Genomic DNA, 22,077 nt, shown 5'->3' on the forward strand with positions numbered 1-22,077 from the left:
TTGATGGAATGGGTTTCTGACCACCTTGGGGCAAATAAGTTGCTGGTTCTAAGCTTGGGCAGCTTGCCTGCAAGGGATGCCGTCTGTTTTGGCAGAGCCGGGGGCTTGCCCTGCTGGGCTGGAGCCCACCAACTGTTGCAGCCATGGTGGCTCAGCTGTTGTGCTTTCATACTAACTGTTATTAGCCATGCAGACCTTTATGGTTCAAACCAGGCCACATCTGTTGTGAGTCTCATGACCTTCAAAACCCAGAGCAGAAAGAAATGTAGAACACACTTTTTAACTCCAGGCTTTCTGCAGACAGGTCTGTTTAGAGGGCTTCATTAAAAAGATTTTTCTGAAGTTATTTTGTAAAAGATTTTCATTTTCCTCGTTCTGCATTAGCAGTGGATTTACAGTATTGGAGATTTGAGCAAATTGGTGTCGTTCAGAATGTGGTTTGTTGACAACCTGTGTCTGATCCCAGAAGGAATTGGTTTAAAAATTTATTCTGGAATTTCACTGTAGACCAAGACATTCAGTTTCTCAGGGGTGTATTCTTGCAACAACAGTTAAACCAGTGATTTGGGCATTTAGGGCAGAGTGTCCAAAGGGACGTCCTATTCTCTTATAAAGAGGTGGGCACAGGGGCGCCTGGGTGGCTCAGCCAGTTAAGCATCTGCCTTCTGCTTAGGCCATGATCTCACGGTTCATAAGTTCGAGCCCTGCGTCAGGCTCTGGGTGGACAGCTCAGAACCTGGAGCCTGCTTCAGATTCTGTGTCTCCTCTCTCTCTGCCCCTCCCCTGCTCACACTCTATCAATAAATGTTAAAAAAAAAAAAATAAAGAGGTGGGCACAGAGTTAGCTGACGTAAGATCAATGGTGAATTGAGCACTCCCAGGAATGCCTCGGTTTCTTAGTAAGTTTGGTTTTGGGTGTAAGGTTTTGGGAAAGGTCCTAAAATCTTGCTACCTGGAAAATGTTCATGGTCATTGTAAGATGGAAACTGTATTTCCAGTTGAACATGGTGATTCGTTTGGTTATGTTTTCCAGAAATAATATGTTTAAAATGAAATTGTTCCCTTTGTATATGCTGTATGTTCTCGAAACTTAGTTCCTTCTGTGAAATAGAATGGCCAGAATGCCAAATACTACAATGATAATTGTTCCTGCAGTGTTCAACTTCAAGCCATTAGACCTCCTGATGCATTTACGAGCCTTCTATTGCCATTGCTAAAGCAATGGAGAGACCATTGGACCATATGTCTTTATGCAACCCCCCCCCCCACCAACCGAATTAACAGTTTCTTGAATAGAAGAATGAAAAAAAAGAAGTTGAATTTTTATATTTTGGGGGAATGAAGTAGCTAGAAAGAAGAAGGAGGGTTTCACTAAAGTATTCTAGGTCACATTTTGTCCTTGGCACAGGAGCAAAAGGGACTAAAACTGATTCTCACTGTGCTTTTGAAATGTTTAAAGCAGTACGTTTCAAACATTTTAGATGGAGCAGATTTATTTTATCCAGTATATCCAAAATATTTGAACGTGTAATTAAAATGAAAAATATTAATGAGGCGGTTTGCAGTCATTTCTTCCTACTCTGTGTCCAAATCCTGTGTGAATTTCATCCGTACAGCACCGCCCAGGGTAGCCCTGTGTGGCTGGTGGCTGCTCTATGGGACATGCTTCTTCTAATCCCCACATCTCCGTTTAAATGTGAACATATGCTTACATGGAACATTCTTCTTTTCTGTTTTAGAGAAAGTGAATTGTTTTCTCAGCAGTTAGTTGCTGTTAGTGTAATGCCTTCCTGTGTAGGCTGTAGTGTTAGAATTCTCCTTGCAAGCCTCGTAATAATTTTGAGGAATTATCACTTTTATTATAGTATTTTTAGTGGCAACTAGAAAGTTTTTATAGTGGGAATTCTTTCACTGTGAAATCTCTTAAAAAGGACAGTCAAAAAAAAAAAACATTGTTGCTTCTGGGACTCAGGGTTGGGGCATCTAACTAACACTAAGCGGGAGACAGAATATGTATAATTAGATTCTAGATTTGTCCAGGAGAGTACTGGTTCAGAGGTCACTTGGTGTCAGTGCAGAACGTTCTGTGTTCATGTTTTATGTTTGAGCCTTTGTATTTTTTTTTTTTCGGAAAGGACCTAATATGCATGTTGCTTATTTCCACGTTGCAGGCCCCCAGACTTGAGAGGGGTGCCTCAGTTATTTTTCCTGTCCGCTACCTGTTCAGGGTGTCTGAGTTTGAATTCCTTCTGCGTGGACAGTGTAATGTGACTTGGAGGAAGTACTTTGCCATTCTGTGCCTCTGGAAAGGGTAGTTGTGGGAGGATTGACCCCTCAAGAGTCTGGTGAGGACTGAGTGAGATAATCCACCTGGGGAGCCTGGCCACCCCGTATGTAGTAGGGGCTATGGACCCAATAGCTATCCTCTGCGTCTTCGCTAATTACCTTAATTTTAGAAACTGAAGCCACACGGGGGACTTTTAGGAATGAATGGGTTTCTTTGACATTGAGATAAGGTTTAAAAAAACACTTCCTTCAGGGCACCTGGGTGGCTCAGTCGGTTAAGCATTTGACTTCTGCTCAGGTTATGATCTCGCGGTCCATGAGTTCCAGACCTGCGTCGGGCTCTGTGCTGACAGCTCAGGGCCTGGAGCCTGCTTCGGATTCTGTGTCACCCTCTCTCTCTGCCCCTAACCCATTCGCATTCTGTCTCTGTCTCTCTGAAAAATAAACAAACATTAAAAAAAAGTTTAAAAAAATACTTTCTTTTTCTTGAAACATATTAAAATTATCTTTGTTTCTGCCGTGAGGTCTTTTGCCTCATCGTTCCATTTCCTCCAGTGTCCTGTCCTGGAATTGAGCAGCTCTTCACTTTGAGTAAAAATATTTTAATAAGTACTCTGGTCAGCGTGCCTGTATTAAAGGAACTTTCAACCCCCACGTCCTTGCAGGGTGGAAAGTCCTAAATGGATTTCACAGAGTACTTTCCTGTTTCTGAAACATTGGTTCCTGAACAAGCCTCAAATGTCATGCATGATTTCTGAAAAACCTGAAATCTGCAGCTTTTCTGGCTCCATTGTGTTAAATATCAAAGAATGGATTAACCTGAACGTGGGCCTGGCACAAAAGAAAAACCCGGAGGTTTCCAGCAGCTTCTAATACCATTTTTTGCTCTCACCTTTTCACTTAATACTCACTCATTATGCAGAGGCGATATTTAAGAGCAAATGTGCTTAATAAAACTTTGTAAGTAATATTTAAAGCAGTGTTTGTTTTTCAAAATTCACTCAGAATTTCTGTAATCTGCAGTCCTGTAGTTTGGGTACATGTGTTGTACCAATTTGTTCCAGAGTTTTCTACTGCCTATGCTACATCGTTCTTATTGGTTGTCTGAAAATCAGAGGAACAATTTGTTTCATTCATTTTTTAAATTAAAAAAAAATTTTTTTAACGTTTATTTAATTTTGAGAGATGGAGACAGAGCGCAAGCAGAGGGGGACACAGAGAGAAGGAGACACAGAATCCAAAGCAGTCTCCAGGCTCTAAGCTGTGAGCACAGAGCCCGATGTGGGGTTCGAACCCACGAACTGTGAGATCGTGACTTAAGCCGAAGTCAGACACTTAACTGACTGAGCCACCCAGGCGCCCCTGTTTCGTTCAGTTTTGCCTAATAGGGAAGCCTCCAAAGATACATAATTCCTTTTGACTTTATTATATTTATTTAAAAAAGAAAAAAAAAAGAAAACTGTCCTTCTGTTCTCCTTCCCAGTCCCAGTTTGATTGACTGTATTGCAGAGTCGTAAAAGGATTTAAATTCAGAGTTGAAAAGTCTCCTTGCAATTGATTTCAATGCCTTGTATACAAATAGATATTGAGAGGGAAAAAAGCAATATTGAACTGAAACTTTCAATTTTAGATTTGAGCTTTTTGAAGTCATAAAACTGCTGTTCCATTTGATGCTTCAAAAGGATCTTGGGGTATAACTGGTCAGAGTCATAGAAGGCTTTAGAAAAAGCACAACCAAAACAAAAAAGGAAAAAAAAACCTCTACTTATTTAAATAGCTGCCATTTCTTCACCAGAAAAAGACCATTGGTTAAATAGCTCCTTTTCCAAACAAGGGAAAAATTTCTCCCATATAATTAGTTTAAGCAACTGCTTTTAAAGCTAGTTAAAGCAGAATCAGACAGATATGCTTTTGCCATCTTGATGTGATCTGGTGACAATTTTTATGTGGTTAGAATTTTTAATTAAATCATTTTATTTAAGATTGTAATAGCCCTTTCAGATTACTCTCGTTGAGACTTGCATTGTGTTATTTCTAGTTAATAACTCCTCTTCAAGCAAGCAGAATGCAGGATATTTCTTCTGATTTCTTTCTTCAATTGAAGAGAACAAAGCAAACCTCATTCTTGCTGGAAAGGAAGCAAAACGAACACCTAACAAAAATGGAGATAACAAAAATGAATTTGTAGCCCTGGGATATTCTGACCAGCAACATTAAATTCCTTGGATTATTTTTTACTTTAAAAACCCCAAGTCCAGTCTAGTTGGCTAAATCAAATAAAGCTGATCGGAGGCCTGTGTCCCAGTGTTTTAGGAGGGAGAAGTCATCCTATGCACATTGAATAACAGAGAGAAGGGTATATTTGGTAATATGTCTGCCTACCACCCACAAAGCGTATTTGTCCCTGAATACATTTTCGTGATGATAGACAATCCAGGACAGTTGCTAAAAACCCAAATCTTTGTCATTTTGCAGAGATGAATTAATTCATTATCTTTTACTTAGGTTCTTCATTGCTTGTACGTAACTGGGTGGAAGAGAGAGGTTTCTTGTAAGAATTGTTTGGTGAGGCAGAGAGAAGTCAAATTGGGTTTAAAGCCACTCACGTGTCCACGTTTAAGCAGTAATAAAATTGTCCGTAAAAAAAAAAAAACCCACCTAAGTCTCTCCTGACATCCATAATAGTATGCTTTGTAGTTCTACAAGTATCACGTGGGCAGATAGTTATTTTTCTTATGTGATACTGAGGGTATAATTTGGTGCAGCATATAGCTCCAAGAGAAAATACAGTATAATGCGTATTCTTGCCTTCTTTTCCTCATTTTGTTTGCAAATAGTTGTATCTGGTTTGCTTCTCATTAACTGTTAATCTATTTTTATTGACAGGTACTGTATAAGCAATTAGTTGCTTCATCACATTAGTGCAAATCCTAATTCAGGTGAAAAAGGCAAAGGGGAGGGTTTAGAAGACATTAGCAAAATAAAACTAGAAGAGTCAAGAAGGATTTTGGCCAGGTAACTGTAAATATTAAGCTACCGTTTGCTCTCCTAAATGTTGCCTCCAGCAGCACCGCCCCCCTGCACACAGGTGCAGGTACACAATTAATGAATGATTTGTCTTGCCTCACCCTGGGGGCCCCGCTGATGAGCCGCTGTTTTCTGCTCTTGCCCGCTTCCAATCTGTTCCCCGCGCAGCACAGTCACCTTTTGAAAACATTGATAAAAATACTCTAAAATTAGATTATGGTAACAGTTGCATGAATCTGTAAATATACTAAAAACTATTACATTTCAATAAAGGCATGTTAGAGGAAAGCATATATCAGACCTCTTTGCCTCCTTGGAGCCCCTGGGTGCCTCTCCAAGCTCATTTCAAAGCCCCTTATGGTTCTGTAGGATTCTGCCATTCCTTATCCTCAACCTCCTTATTATCCCTCAACTAGCTCCCCAAGCTTTGGCCTGCTTGGCCTTCTTATCCCATACTCTTGCCTGCCTCAAAATCCTACTTTCTGTTCCTTGACCTTGGACGCTATCCTCTCGTCTTGCCAGTGTCTTCAGCTAAAATGATGTCTCCTTCCTTGACTATTCTAAATACATTTCTTCTCTACTTGTGTTCTCAATGACTGTACTGTGTGTGTTTCATTTAATTTTCATATTTGTTTTACCATGCATTTCACTTACAACTTTTAAATGTTTTTTAAAACTTATTTTTGAGAGAGAAAGAGACCGAGGCTGTGAGTGAGCGCACAAGCAAAGGAGGGGCAGAGAGAGAGGGAGACACAGAATCAGCACAGAGCCTGACCTGGGTTCACGAACCATGAGATCATGACGTGAGCTGAAGCCAGATGCTTAATGGAGCCACCTACGCGCCCCTAACTTGTGTGTCTATTGATTGGCCCCACTACTTGACTGGAAACTCCCAGAGGGCAGGAGCAATGTGGGGCATGCATTATTGAATGTCTTGATGTAGTAGCATCCTACTACAATGAATACTTGCCCACATCTTACCAAACTCCTGAGAAACTCTCTTTTTAGCCAGAGGAGTTAAGAACAGCTTAAATATATCATAAGTGTGAAGATGGAGTAGACACTTTGAGGATCAGAAGCAGAAAGCTCTGGCGAATAGATAACTACAGGCCACTGCGTGGCTGGCTGGCAGGATTTTACATGGTTCCAGAAGTTACAGGTTTCTGGGTTTACTAAGCCAGTCAGGTTTGTCCCCACTGTGATTGGTGTGTTCAGCAAAAGGGTGTGATGGTTCGAGTGCCTTCTATATTTAATCCTCAAGCCCAGGACTTAGGGCTTATGCCTACAGTGTATTTTCTTTTCTTTTCTTTTCTTTTCTTTTCTTTTCTTTTCTTTTCTTTTCTTTTCTTTTCTTTTCTTTTCTTTTCCTCCATATTTATTTATTTATTTTGAGAGAGAGTGTGTACATGTGCACACGTATGAATGGAGGAGGGATGGAAAGAGAGAATCTCCATGCTGTCAGCACAGAGCCAGACATGGGACTCGATCCCATGAACCGTGAGATAACCACCTGAGCTGAAATCAAGAGTCGGATGGTCCACTGACTGAGCCACCCAGGTGCCCCTACAATGTGTTTTCAACAGTCTACCATGGTTACATATTATCTTCATTAGTATTTTTGTTACTGGGCACATTATGTAGGGTTTGGTTTAGAAATAGGCACTCAGTAGCATTTAAGTAAGCTTTCTTTGATTATTTATTTTTGTTCTATTAAAAAAAACCCATTTCCTTCGATATTTTTTTTTATATTTCATAGGGGCTGTGTGTTTATAAATGAGTCAACTACTGAAAAGACCCAAGTTAGGAGGTTTATTTTTTATTTCTCAAGGATAAAAAATTTTCAGGCAGTCACGATGACAAGTTTTAAACAAAGGAAAATATGAATGAAGAGAGCTTAGTAATCTGTATCACTTTGTTTCCCAACTCAAGTTGTAACTTCATTTCTGCCTGAATAGAAGTGACTTTCTTTTTTATAGACAATGACCAATGTTTATATAACTGTAATTGGATATTCTCCACATCATGTTAGAAAAATCACTATGTTTTCTGTTAGTATTATTGGAACGTGATTTTATCTTAGACATTTGCCAATAGTAGTGGGAAGAATAGCCTAGAAAACTTCTTTCTTTTAAAATTATTATGTTTTTAGGGGTGCCTGGCTGGCTCAGTCGATAGAACATATGACTTTTTATAAAATTTTTTTTAATGTTTATTTATTTTTGAGAGAGAGAGACAGAGAGACAGAGAGACAGAGAGAGAGACAGAGCTCGAAAGGGGAAGGGCCAGAGAGAGAGGGAGACACAGAATCTGAACCAGGCTCCAGGCTCCGAGCTGTCTGCACAGACCCTGATACAGGGTTCCGACTCACATCATGACCTGACCTGAGCTGAAGTCGGACGCTTGACCGATTGAGCCACCCAGGCGCCCCGATAGAGCATATGATTCTTGATCTTGGGATCATGAGTTCAGGCTTCATGATGGCGTAGAGCTTACATTAAAAAAATAAGAAAAATAAAATTAGTATGTTTTGAGTTTTCTGAGACCCACGTAGAAAAAGCCGTTTTTCACTTTTGAGCAAGTATACATTAGCTGTTAACTCACAGGTACTTTTATGATGAGTAAAATTCAATTTCGTGCAGAATAATTGAAGTCTAGTGTTAATTTTGTGGGTTTGAGAGTAATGTCCGGTTCAGGGCTTTGTGTTCTTGGGTATGTTATACACCTTTTCTGAGTAATTGTATGTAAGCCACAAGGTTATTGGAAGAATTGAAGGAGCCTATGTATTTATTGATGGTGCTTTTAATAGTGTCTGCCACATAGGCAATAGGGGAGTTAGCGAAAAGCTTCTAATTGGGTGAGGCATTGGGTGGCAAACTTAGGTGGCCCTAGAGACTAGAGAGGAAATATAAATGATAAAAGAGGATTGGGTGGGGTTATGGTTCTTTGGAAAGAGCTACTTGCTCTTCACAAAACGTATTGTTGCTATTTGGGAACAAAGCCCAGAGAAACGTATTGTTGGTATTTGGGAACCAAGCCCAGATGGCGTTAAAAAATACAGATCTTGGGGTTCTTTCAGGATTTCCCCATGTTGGCAAACACTTAAACACAAACACACCATAGGTGAAACCAACTATCTGGAGGGATTGGTGGCTGTATTCAACATAGTGGCCAACAGGGTATAATCTCTGATCTGTGTTTGCCAATTCTGTTGACCATTAAGGATTCAGAGTGATGGCACGTTGTAAAATTGGAAGTTCAGATTTGTGGCAGTTGACATTACCACAGCCCTATCTGTGACTAACTCTCGTTTTCTTGATAATCTTGTAGAATCAAGAGGCTTGGTTCTTTGAGAACCAAACACTATTAAAGTGGATCAGAAGAGGCAGTTGATTTATTGCTGTCTTATGCTGTAAGATATTTGAAACCAGGAGTCCAGTTCTGTTTTAGAAGGGTGGTTCTAAGGAAGAGTGAACCTTGGTATTTTTCAGATTTTTATCACAAATGTATAAGGACCCTTTGTATAAATCTGTTCTCTAAGTGTACCTCTCCTTGGACTTGTTCAAAGCATCTATTTTTATTTCTGAAGTTTTTAAATTAGGATATAGTCAATAGAGAGATGGCTCTAATTTTTTTGACTCTTTTAGTCTTGTCTGGTTAAAAAAATTGGTTCTGCTTTGGGACACCTGGGTGGCTCAGTCAGTAAAGTGTCCCGACTTCGGCTCAGGTCACAATCTCACGGTGTGAGTTTGAGCCCCACATCAGGCTCTGTGCTGCCAGCCCAGAGCCTGGAGCCTGCTTTGGATTCTGTCTCCCCCCCTCTCTCTGTCCTTTTCCTGCTCACACTCTGTCTTGCTGTCTCTCAAAAATAAAGAAAAACATTAAAAAAATAGATTATGTCTTTTTAAAAAAATTTTTTTTACTGTTTATCTTTGAGAGACAGTGAGAGAGAGACAGCGCGTGTAAGCAGGGGAGGGACAGAGAGAAGGAGATAAAGAATCCAAAGCAGGCTCCAGGCTCTGAGCCATCAGCACAGAGCCCATCACGGGACTTGAACCCATGAGCTGAGCTGAAGTTGGACACTCAACTGACTGAGCCATCCCGACATCCCTAGATTCTGCCTTTTGTAATCAGTGTTATTTGAGAGTAAAATAACAAAGAGAAGATCAGTCTTTTGCTTCTCTACGTGACTTAAGTAGCAAGGTCATTTTTATAACCTACTTTGTGTCCTTTTTTCCCCTAGGACACTACATTGCTGTGCAATTCCTCTTTCCCTTGTAATCTGTTCTATTTAAAAAAAAAAAAGAAAGAAAAAGTCATGGCTCTATATTAGGTCTCTTTATCACTTTAGATGGTGAAGAAAATATATATTTTTGTAGCTGGGACAATAAGTACATTTGAATATGATAAAATGGGTAATCTACTGTAATATAGTCTATTGTGTTTGAGGTGAGCTCAGTATCACAAACAACTGGAGGGACCATTTGTAATGCCGTAGTTACAAAGGGACGTACTTCTTGATTCTACCATTTGGGACACTCACCAGGTACATTTTACTACGATTAATTGGAATACAGGCACAAAGGAGATGAAAGGCTGATGAGAATATTTAATTATTTTAACTATGATTTGATACTTTTGCCCATTGTAGGCACAAAAAAGATAAAGATTTATTCATTTTAGACTATTGTGTAGGATTTAATGTTCTTAAATGCTTTTTAAAATTCAGAGAAAATTATGCTTGTTAGAGATTTTGCCATCCTTGAGGGATCTTTAATTTGTTTGTTGTATGAGCTGTTATAATAGATATAAACAGCCCGCTTAACTGCTTGTCTGCCATTATGGAAATATGCATTCTGGATGTGAAAATGTGAGTGCCTGTACTTATTTTTAGTGGGCTTATTTTTGGCAGTAACTCTGGCAGAGAACTAGGACTCTTTATGTGAGAGCCATCCATCCATCATCTTAAGTAATTTTCATTCCGGCACTAGAGAACCAGAATTTCTTTGTTCTGATGTTTTCAATTTTGGATGGAAACAGACTGATTCTTCTAGGCTTCTGAGTCCTTTGGAATGACCTAGAACTGGACATACATTTAAGTGGAAATACCCTCAAGGGTCACTAAACTATTTTGCTTCGGGTACAAGATGTGTGACCACATTGTAGGTGGAACTTTGGCCTGTTCTCATCATAAATCTTTGGTCTCACCCGCACGTAACCTCTGCGCCTGTAGGAGATCATGATAGAGCTGGCATCCAGTAACACTGTTGGCTCAGTATGGTCAGATGATAACCGTCATCTGAAGGAATGCTGCGGATGTGCTGAAATGCCTAGTGACTGTGTGTCTTTCTCGGTGGGCGTCTCAGACTTCCACTCATTTTCGGAGACACAAATGCATGTGTAAATGTATCATCTTTGTCAAAAAACAAGACGTTGGCTGTACTCTGGGATTTCAATTCATGCATTTGCAGTATTGGAAGAAAACGGTCTCCATCATTACATAGCTGCATTTAGTTTTCTCCCATGTAGATTTAGTGACCCTTCTCTTTGACAGTAGAACCTAAGGAAAGACACTACGTCAGGAATGTTATTTAATGTAGTGTTTAGAGGGGCTGGTCTCTTCGTATGAAAAATGTTCTGCCTGCAAATTAACACAGTAGAGTTCAGACAGCTTGAAACTCTTTTTATTTCCCCCAAGTCAAAATTTCTGGGAAACGCTGAGAGTCAAGATTACATAGAATCCTCCTGAAGATATAGTTAAGGCAGATGGGATACACATCTGCTTTTATAATCCCAGAATACAAACATTTATTGTTATAAACTATGTCCGGTGGCTCTGGGAAATTAAATCATGCACATAGGAAACAGTTCCGTTGATATCTTCAGTGGTAGGTAACTCTTTGGATATTTTTATAGGAAAGGATTGGGCCTTTGGGTCTGGAAACATTTTTATCTTTTTTGCTTCAGGCTGGAAATGAGGTAGGCTCCGGAGAAGTTCTGAGAGGGGGTAGAGTTTATGAAATCTCCCTGATGAAAATACCTGTCACTCATTTCCCGCTCTGCATAGCAACCGACCTGACTTAAAGCTTCCTCCTGCTGAGTGAGGCGTAAGCATCATTGGCTAGTTAATGCTATTGGTTTTGAAATCTACACTTTCATCCTGTCAAAATTGAGAGGCTCAAATTCTCCTGGATGATGGGAGTAGCTGGGTATTAACTGTCTAAACTCATTTCATTATTATACCATTCAGACCCTCGAAGGCTGCCCGGGTTTGATATTCCTCTTGCCCAGGTGTGTTAGCCGTGTGTGTGTGTGTGTGTGTGTGTGTGTGTTGGTTGAAGTCGCACTGGAGACTACCTCTTTGAGGTGGAGTCTGCAGCATTGTGCACTATTGGATGTCCTTTTTGTCTTCTACACTTGTTCCATCACGGTGATCCCAATTCCTTGAAGCATTATCACAGCATTAAAAGCCCTCCTGAGCTTTCTGCTGACAGATGACTTCAGCTCCATTAACCATAGTGGGCTTGGTGCTGTAGAACTTGATAGAATACATGTTTGCACAACACTGACTCCTCCCTCTTATTAGTCACAGGATACCCATAGGCAGATTTATACTTCTTGTCTGTTCTGAAGAATGAAAATACATATTTTCGTAAGCATGCTCCATTTTTAATTGTGTAATTAAGTTGCTGACATAAGCAAGTATGTAATTTCGCATTAAGGTAAGGATCCGTAAAGGCATGCATTTGCATAATTTAATTTTCTGCACAGAAGATATTGAAAATCAATAGCATGATTCATAGCCTTACCATATCATTGCCATGCTGTTGTTGGTTGGCTGTTTGAGTTTAAAGAACACAAAGAGTATTAAAATTGATTGAATTTGGGGTGCTGAGTCTGTATCTTTACTTGGGAACCTCAGATTGTTTCTTTTGCAAATCTCTGCTCCTTGCCAGTAATACATTATGTTGCTTAGTATACTCAATTCACATCTTTGAGTGCTGTTCAAATAATTTCTAAAAATTGTTTTTTAAAAAACACCTTATTATATGATGAAAATACATTTGAAGAGGGGAGTAAAATTCTTTTGTTTTAAATTATAGAAGTGCCATTCGTACATGCTTATGTTCTTAGAGAAAAAGAAATCACACATTACTGACGTGGATGGAATAAAAGGGAAAACTAAATATAGTCATCTTTAATGAATAGTTTATGTGTTAAAAAGAAATCTGGTGTTGGGGTGATAAAGTCCTTTGCCTCCCTGTTCATTTCTGAGTTGCCTCCCTAAACAGTCGCTTATGAGGAACTCCAGATCATTCCCTCCAACTTCATGTTTTAGATGTTTGCTGTTGTGATAACTGGGCAGCGACTAGAAAATGAGGCAGTGGGAAGGTCGTGGTTTTGCTTCTGGCTGATATGAATACACACATGTACATATACACAGATAGACGCACCCACTCTTATCCCCCCCCCCCAACACAGACACTATTAGCCTTTTTGTTGTTCATGTGTGTGCGTAGTCATTTGCTCACTCATGATCGAATACCTACCATATTCCAGATGCCATCATGGATGGTAGGTTGAGAGCTCCTTATCTCTGGGGAGCTTGGAGCCCGTCCTAGGCCACACAGCATGTCCTTCAGAAGCAGGCTTTTTGCCCATTCTTCACCTTGCTGTGTGCAGCTCACATTGTACCTCCGTACTTTTGGGGGTGTGATGAAGACGGGGTTAGCCCGCCTTCCTTGGGATAGCCCTGCCCTATGCGTTACCTCTTGTCAGTTGGCCTGTTTCCAGCAAATACACACGGCTTGTTTTTTGTCCCAAGTGAACTCCCTTTAGACAGCTCTGCCCCTCAGCTGAGGCCCCTTAGTTCACAGTGTGCTGCATATGGATGGCTGGGAAGGCAACTGCTCTTTGGGGTATGGATTCCATTACTTTGCAGTGCCAGGGGAGGACCTTCTGACGGTTATATCTCCCTTGTTTCTTGAATTGGATACGTCTTTGTAGGTTTGCTTTTTCCACTAATAGTTCAGTGGGCTTGGGAAGCTGGCAGGTGTGGGATCCCCAAACCTGCTTACTTGACGAAGCTCTGGGCTCTGTTGCTTTGCTTTTCCTGCAGGATGGCTAACATCGCTGCCCACACGAAAGCAACACCCATGAGAGATGGTTCTGGCAGCCCTTGTCCTCCTTTGTTCCCCACCCGAGTCTTCTCACAGGTTCTGGAAAATGACAAGCACCTCCTTTTCAGGACAAAAGGGGGATTGGTTGTAGAGATTGTGATTTCAGATAACACCTTCTGTAAAAGGTATAAATGAATATCCTTGAGGATGATTCCATTCCTCCTTTCCTTTTACATCTGGCTCATTTGTATATGAGCTTTCCTGGTTGAGTTCAGATTTAGCCGCATTCTGAGGTTGATGCTACACCCGTGTGATTTCTGTAGTAAGCGGTTCATCCTTGCCTGGCCAGCCTTTCCCCAGGGTTAACTTAGCCAGTCAGGTTCCTGGCTGTGAGGGTGAGTTGAGAGAATGTCAGAATTGAAGGGGGTCTCTCTGGTCTAGCTCAGCAGGGAAGTTTGTATTTTTATCTCTGACTTCAAAATTGAATCACCTGGAGAACTTCCTTTAAGAAAAGTACCTGTATGCTGTATCTTGGTGCCACCCCAGATCAAGTGAATCTGAATCTTTTTTTTTTTTTCCCCAACGTTTATTTATTTTTGGGACAGAGAGATACAGAGCATGAACGGGCGAGGGGCAGAGAGAGAGGGAGACACAGAATCAGAAATAGGCTCCAGGCTCTGAGCCATCAGCCCAGAGCCCGACGTGGGGCTCGAACTCACGGACCACGAGATCGTGACCTGGCTGAAGTCGGACGCTTAACTGACTGCGCCACCCAGGCGCCCCAAGTGAAACAGAATCTTAAGTGGTAGCCTCCAGGGCATAGATTATTTGTTTTGCTTTTATTTTGTTTTTAAAGCATCCAAGTTGAGAATTAGAGCTCTAGTCCAACAATGACCTTTTATGCATGGAGAAATTGATGATCAGGTGTAGAATTGACTCATTTGAAGGTCACCAAGGTCACCTTTATAGTGTCAATTGGGGATCTTTTGTATACAAGGGACAGAAAAGGGAGCTTTGGCAGGTAATTTGTTCATGTAAATATAAAGCTTCCCACAGGAACAGTTTCAAATTACCTTTGTCATGGGCTTTAATTTTGTCAGCAGAATTGATCTATAGATTTTGCTTCCCCTGGTGTGGTTGTATTTTTGAGCTCCTCTCCTGATCTTCTCCTTGACCCCTAGCTAGGCTCCTGAGGCTTTCTGGATCCTGCCCTAACCCCGCCAGGAAGAAGGAAGAATCTCTCTGATTGACTGATGTCCCCATTGCCAAACATGTCGCTGGGACCAAGGGCATGGTTTACAATGATTGGCTGGTTTAAGCCAAACAAGGCCCCCTTGGAGCTGGCAGGGATGGAGTGACAGGATAGACTGTCCATTACATGACTTAACAGGTAGACTTATGGGGCGTGGGTATGATAATGACAACATCAGAGTCTCTGTAACAAATTTTTTCTCTATTATTTGGTATTTTTGAATCACTCTGTGCCCAGTGCTTAGCTGCTCTGCTTACAGTATCTTGTGGTGGTGTTGTAATAATGCTATGAAGCTGCTACTTTTAGCTTCATTTAACAGGCAAGGAAATTCAGGCTCAACCACATACCCTAATGGAGGTCACATTTCTGTGTTCAAGGCAGTGTTTTGCTCATTGCCTTGACAGAAAGAGGAAGGATTATTTGGGAATAATTATTTAGAGTGAACTAGCTCTAAGAAGCATATTAAACAGATACATAAAAAAGTTTCCCACATGCACAGAAAACAAATAAGCCGAACAATTATTTATGTAGTGTGCTTTAATGCAGGGAAAAAATAGGAGCGTAGGAGATGGAAAATTTTATTTTTGATCTCTAGAAGTTTAAAATGGTCAACTTCCTGGATCTCTGCATGGCTTATCTGCAAAATAGTAGGATGGATTGCATGGTGGCTACCTAAACCTTTATCAACAAAAATTTTAATTTTTGTTGTTCAGGACCAACGAACAAACATAAATGGTATCAGTATCAGGTTTACTTTTCAAGCATTTTTTTTTTTAAACCAGTGTTTGGAGTTGACATGCAATCCTAAAGCACAGATCTCCTCGACTTTCGATGGGGTTATGTTCTCATAAACTTGTCGTAAGTGGAAAATATCTTGCACTGAGAATGTATTTATACAGCTAACCTACTGAATGCCCTAGCTTAGCCCAGCCTGCCTTAAACATGTTCAGAATGCTTACATTAGCCTACAGTTGGGCTGAATCATCAAACACAAAGCCTAGCTTATAATAATGTGTTGAATGTTTCATTTAATTCATTGGATATTCTACGGAATGTGAAAAACAATGGCTGTGTGAGTACAGATGGTTGGAGGTGTGTTGGCTGGTGATCCTCGTGGTCGTGGGGTTGATTGGTAGCTGTGCCCTCTGCTGCCCAGCATAAGGGCAAGAAGATCTTACCCGGCATATTGCCAGCCTGGGGAAAAGATCCAAATCCAACGTCCGAGGTTCGGTTCCCACTGACTGCATATGGTTTTTGCACCATTAGTAAAGCTGAAAAATTGGTAGGTCAGTCCGTCGTAAGTTGGGGACTGTCTGTACTTTACATGTTTCCTAATATGCCATCATGGTGACATCATTATCATTACTTTGACAAATTCAGAATGAAGAATGTACTGTTTTCTTAGTGCCTTCCTAATCTTAAATTGAATCTTCCGTTCTCCTAACCATTGTCCCTGCTTTTTAAAAGCACACTTGATTTTGTTTGGGTGCCTTTAAATATTAACATAGATAGCTGGGATGTATTGTTTGAAGTGTAATTCCATTTCATTTTGGATTCTGGACACCTGTGGTATTTGTGTTCTTACATGTCAGTGCATTCGGGTGTGGGCTCACAAGAAGGGAAATTTACATTCATGAATTGGTTGGGAGGGGAGGAGTTTGAACACTGTAGCAGGCTCTCTGTAATGGCATAGAAGATTGGAATCATTATGAGTTTTCCAAAAATACATCATGAAACAGGTTTCTTTTCTGAGCATTGTTGACCTTGCGGGTTTCGCGTTTCATATCTTCAGGTATAACAGGTGACTGTTTAGGGTCTAAAGGATGTGGAGGATGTGTACTCACCATGGGATGTCTCCCAGGCCTTAGACTGTGATGTGTTTGGATGGCAGAAGCCGTGGCTTTGATGCAGGCACGCTCATGTTCAGTTCCCCGATGGCTGCGTGCTTATCTGTGTTACCTCGGACCAGTTACTTAGTGTCCCTGAGCCTTAATTCCTCCAGTTGTAAAAGAGACCAAATGACCCCTTGCTCTGTGAAGATCAAATAAGGCTTAGAGGCCTTTCGAAGCTAGGACCTAGGCTTATCTACCTAGCCGGAATAAAAACCGTGGATTCCAAGTCTACTAGTTGAGGGACATTGGGCAAGTTAAAGTTATTTAACTTCTGTAAGGTTCAGTTTGCTTATCTATAGAATGTTCTCATTACTGGGACCACCGGATGTATTGTCTAGTAGTGTTCTGCGGACTGTGTAAGATACTATATGTCAGGGGCTTAGTGCACCATGCTTGGTGACTCAAAGGAAAGGCTCATTGTAAACTACTCTTCGTAGTAATCCTGATAATCTGGTTATATAGGTTATCCTAACCTATATTATAGGTAATATAGGTTATCCTATAGTTGTGTTTCTGTAAGTCAAGAGGTTCTATTCCATTATCCCTGAGGTGTGTGCTTCTGGGAAGTCACCCGAGGTGTGTTGGACACCCTTCCTATGTCCAGTGAACTCACTGTGCTCTCCCTCTCTTCCAGCCTTGACAGAAGGCTACGTCGGGGCCCTGCACGAGAGCAGACACGGCAGCTCAGCGCAGATCCGCAGGCGTAAGGCTTCAGGTGACCCGTACTGGGCCTACTCCGGTGAGTTGATGTGTTCCGACCAGGATCACACAGGCCAGTCACCAACCCCGTGAAACTCACCGGAGAGTACTCTTTCAATCAGTTTCACACCTAACTTGTTTGTTCAAACCTTTGGTAGTTCATTACAAGTTGCAACACCGGAGCCTGTTTTTCCTCAAGGTTATATAAGTACCTTAATTTATCTCTCCCACCTGTTTTCTCAACCTGCTTCCCCTCCCCCCTCAATTTGCATTTATTTCTGAACTTTGCTTGTTAATGAGTTATTGTACCAAACATGTAATTTCCCAAAAGACACAGCCTTTTCTTTTCTGTCTTTTCAGTGGCTGTGATTTCAGAAAGCAGCAAATACAAGGCTAGTCTTCAGCTGCTAAATGTCTGCTAAATATTACAAAGCGTCACATATCAAAATGATCTGTTGTGCTTTAATCTAAAAAAAATGCAACTTTATTTTCAAGTCAGATCTTGTTAGTTGAATATATTTCAGCCCTCTATGGCATTCTGCAGTTCTTTTCATTTTTGCTTTTAAACTTTTAGCCTTCAAGCCAGTGGAGACGAGAGCATTATTAAAATTATGTTGAATGTTACACTGCAAATAATTTTCTTACATTCTAAGGGGGGAATAAAAATGAACACCTACAAGAATATACAGGCATTTCTGGATGATGCTTCCAGCAACCATCAAAAGTAAGATAGGTGGATTATTAGTTCCAAACGAGATTTTGATGCTTACAAATATATGGAAAATGTATTGTAGCCAATTAAGGAGGAAAGGCTGAGGAAGATAGACAACTTTGGAAATTATGGTGGCACTGAATAATTCAAATAATTTGTAGGAAAAGGCTTGAAGGCATGGGGTATTAGTATTAATAATAAATCTGTGTTTATGCAATGTCATTGCATATAGAATTGCAAGGCATTATTTTCATCATGATGCTCTGGTTTTCAATCCTGAATTTCCACCTGCAAATCTTGTTAAATTTATGTCACTGTAAAATTTATAGGCTTGATCTTTAATTACACCTTATCTATTGGCTTTTTGCATCCTTTTGTCTATTGATAAATCTCCTGCCCCTACGGGGAGAATAGCCTATCTGTTTTGTTTTGCAAGGAACAGATAGCGATTCTGAAGTCTTCCATCACACCCAACTCCTTGTGATTAGAATTATCTAATTAGAGCCTTTTTGTCACCATTTCTGATAAATGAAGGAAATTGCGCGATGAAGGCCAGAGTTACATATATACGTAGCTTCTTGCCAAGAAACGCGAAGAAAATTTATCATTTTGTACCCTGTGGCTCCCATATCAGTTAGGAGGAGGCGTAAAGTGGCCTGCTATTTACAGTTCATCAATCTAGAATAATAATGCTGTTAGGCAGGAAATTGGAAGTTCTATCCCATCAGCATCTCTGATTGCAAGTGGCAGCGAAGAAATGAAAGACCTAAAACTTTTGCCATCACTCAGTTAAGAATGGATGCATGTGGTGCAGTCTTTGGAATGGAGCAGTTGTTGACATCCTTAACTCCAGTGGACCTAATGAGTCTCCGTTTTGCATTTCCGGAATGCATTTCTGGAATGGATCTGGGAACTGCCTCTATCAGCAGAAGGGCTAGTAGTTCAGTGGCAGGCTTTTGGCACCTCTTTTCTGTAAAAACTCCAGACAGTAAATATCTTAGGCTTTGTAGGCTACGTGTGGTCTCTCTTCCACTGTCGTGCAGAGGCAGCCATCGGTAATCCTAGATAAACTGGCTGGGTTTCCAGAAAAATTTATTTATGAGCACTTAAATTTGAGTTGTGTACAATTTTCATGTTTCAGGAAATATTATACTTCCTTTTATATTTTTTCCCCTCAGTCATTTAAAAATAGAAGAACCATTCTTACTTCACAGGCTGTATTAAACTAGGTGGCCAGTTGGGTAGGGTTGGATAAGGTCCACAGGCTGTAGTTTGTCAACTCCTCTCCTAGTTGGTTTTTTTTTTTTTCCTGGGTGGGATAGGACAGTCATACGAGGAATCTCCCAGAAGGCTATAGAGTGGTTTGGAAGAAACAGAGAAGTTACTTCCTTAAGGGGAAAATGGAGAAAATAAAAAGTAAAAGAAGAAGAAAAGATTGAGACAGATATCAATTGATGGTATATAGTCCATATGCTTTAACTTAGTTCTTCCTGAAAATTCTATGGTATCCATGGTTGCTTCACTCCAAAGTGCTGGAATATCGATTTTCATGTCAACAAGACTTTGGGTCCATCAGAGACACTTCTTAGCATTTGGCCAATAGACAAAGACAGATCAGGAAGGGGTTGTTGTCTGTCACTTTGGGCACTTGAGACCAAGGCCTTGAAACCACAGTAGACCAGAGGTCTGCTCTGAGATACAGGTATATACACCTCTAGGTATAAATGCTGCTTCGAAAGCTGGTGTGCCAAGGGAAAGGCTCGTTGTTTGTAGAGGGAATTGTTTTTAAATTTAGCAAAAGTGAAGCAGGCCATTTCTAAAAGGTTGGTTTGATGGTCTAGATTTTAATTTCATGCCTCTAATTCACAGATTTGTCTTACTTCCTCTTAAGATAATATCATTGGTGCTTTGGGGGTATGGTGTGTGAGAGTATGAATTTTGAAGTCATGTAGACTGTGGCTCAAATAGGAGTTTTATCTCCTAACACTTAAAAAAAAATTTTTTTTAATGTTTATTTATTTTTGAGAGAGAGTGAGAGACAGAGACAGAGCATGAGCATGGGAGGGGCAGAGAGAGAGAGGGAGACACAGAATCCGAAGCAGGCTCCAGGCTCTGAGCTGTCAGTACAGAGCCCGACGTGAGGCCCAAACCCATGAACCGTGAGATCATGACCTGAGCCGAAGTCAGATGCTTAACCGACTGAGCCACCCAGGCGCCCCTGTCTCCTAATATTTTTGTGACATTGGGAGGACATTTAATTTCTTGTAGATTGAGGTTCTCCATTTTTGAAATGGGGATAATTAAGAACGATTCCCTCATAGAGTTGTTTTGGGGATGAAATGAGATGATATGTGTGAAAAGTAACATAGTCTCTTGCATCCAGTACCTAATATTCCTGCTGTTTTTGACATGATTATTAACTACTTTTGGTGCTGTTGATGTTGTTAATTGCAATTCTCAGTGGGTACCTGTGACGGGCCACTGGGTGATCGCTTGGTTATACTGGGAGCTGAGTAAGCTAAATTTTGTCAGTTATATTCACAAGAACTCCCCATTTGGGATTTGGGAATGAGGGTTTAAACAAACTATCCTCAACTGTACTATACAAACCATGGCTGTTTTTGTGTATAAAGTTTTACTGAAACACAACCTTGCCCACTCCTTTGGGTATTGCCTACGGCCCCTTACATGGTGGGGTTGAGTAGGTGCTACAGACTGACCAAAAGACCTAGGATATCTTTATCTGGCCCTTTAGAGAAAAGGTTTACCAACTCCTGCTCACATTGAGATAGCTTGGGTTTTTGAGCAGATATTAGCCTGACTTATAAACAGAACTGTTCAGAGATTTGGAAAATGTCTTCTTTTTAAAAAATTTTTTTCCTCCCTTGCATTTTCCCTTGAGCTGCAGTGTCCTCAGCAAGTCTAGTTAGCATTCAGAAGGGAGTCTGGTGGAAAGGACTGGGGAGGAAGAAAGAGATGAATGGACAAGGATGTGCTACAGGAGCTGGATCAGGGAGAGGGTTGGGTGTTGGCGCTTCTGGGGCCCCGTGCCCCTGGGTTACTACGTCCTGCTCAGTAGGATGCCTTTGTGGAGGTGGGGTTTGGTGCCTGATGCTGACCCAGTTACTCTGCTGGCATCCCACCACGTTCACTTTAGGAGAGTTGTGCAAGTTTTCGAGCTGGGGATATTGTCACGACAGTAGTTCATTAATGTTAGTGTAACTTTCGCATTAGGACTAACCAGGTTATTTCCGTTTGTCCGTATCACTTTGGGTAATGCACACTTCCTCGTTACATTTGAGATGCTAAAATCTTTACTTCTGTAGGCTTATCAGACAGTGCCACTGTGAACATCTAGCACAGAGGACTGTTTATTGAGGAGCCTGGAAATACGTGCTCTTGTCCCATTGGGATCATCTGAAGATTGGTTATCTCTCTGGGTTTTATTTTTATCTACTGTAAAAAGGGGGGGGGTCATAATATCTGAGTCCAATGTGAAAGTCTCATGCATAAGAGATACGAAGTGGAACATAAATGTAAGATATTATTATTGTTAAATGTTAACAATAGCTTTGTAATTCCAAGATTACTTTCTATCTTTGGGTTTATTTTCCTTATTCCAAGATAGGGACAAAAGGGGAAAGACCTCTTTATGTATTTCAGAATTATACTGGAAAAAAAAACCCCCAAAGATTGAATAAGAGTATCTCACTGGAAATATTAAAATAATCTCTGTTAGTTTTACTTGACTAAGACACAGATATTTTTCTGTGTTACTTGAAGTGATGACAGCTCATGAATTTTGGAATTTGCCCAGAACTTCTGTAATTATTACACAAAAAGTAACAAATGCTAGGTAGGTCATTGTTGCCGGAAAGGGAAATGAGAAACAAATCTGGAGCAAGTTCAAGGGGAAATTGGAGGCATTTTTATAAAGCTATCTGTTTTTTCTCTTCCCCCTTAGAGACTTGGGGAAATGTAAGTTGCGGTTTCTTCTACCCTTTTTTTACTTACCCTGTTTGATTTTCTGCATTTCGGGTAATCCATATCTCATGTTCCTTCTGCGTAGAAAGTGTCTATCAACCAGTACAA

The 22,077-nt window shown here is 40.7% G+C and overlaps 1 protein-coding gene across 4 annotated transcripts in view; it reads left to right on the plus strand.

Moving 5' to 3' along the window:
* Positions 1–22,077, plus strand: part of PTPRG (protein tyrosine phosphatase receptor type G) — a 717,269-nt gene that overhangs the window by 161,399 nt on the left and 533,793 nt on the right. For all 4 annotated transcript variants that reach the window (XM_043587811.1, XM_043587813.1, XM_043587812.1 and 1 more), the window contains exon 2: positions 17,209–17,313. In XM_043587811.1, coding sequence (XP_043443746.1) covers positions 17,209–17,313 — 105 coding nt within the window. The remainder of the gene's footprint in view (positions 1–17,208; positions 17,314–22,077) is intronic.

The sequence above is a fragment of the Prionailurus bengalensis genome, chromosome A2 (assembly GCF_016509475.1).
Source record: "Prionailurus bengalensis isolate Pbe53 chromosome A2, Fcat_Pben_1.1_paternal_pri, whole genome shotgun sequence".
Taxonomy (NCBI): Eukaryota; Metazoa; Chordata; class Mammalia; order Carnivora; family Felidae; genus Prionailurus; species Prionailurus bengalensis.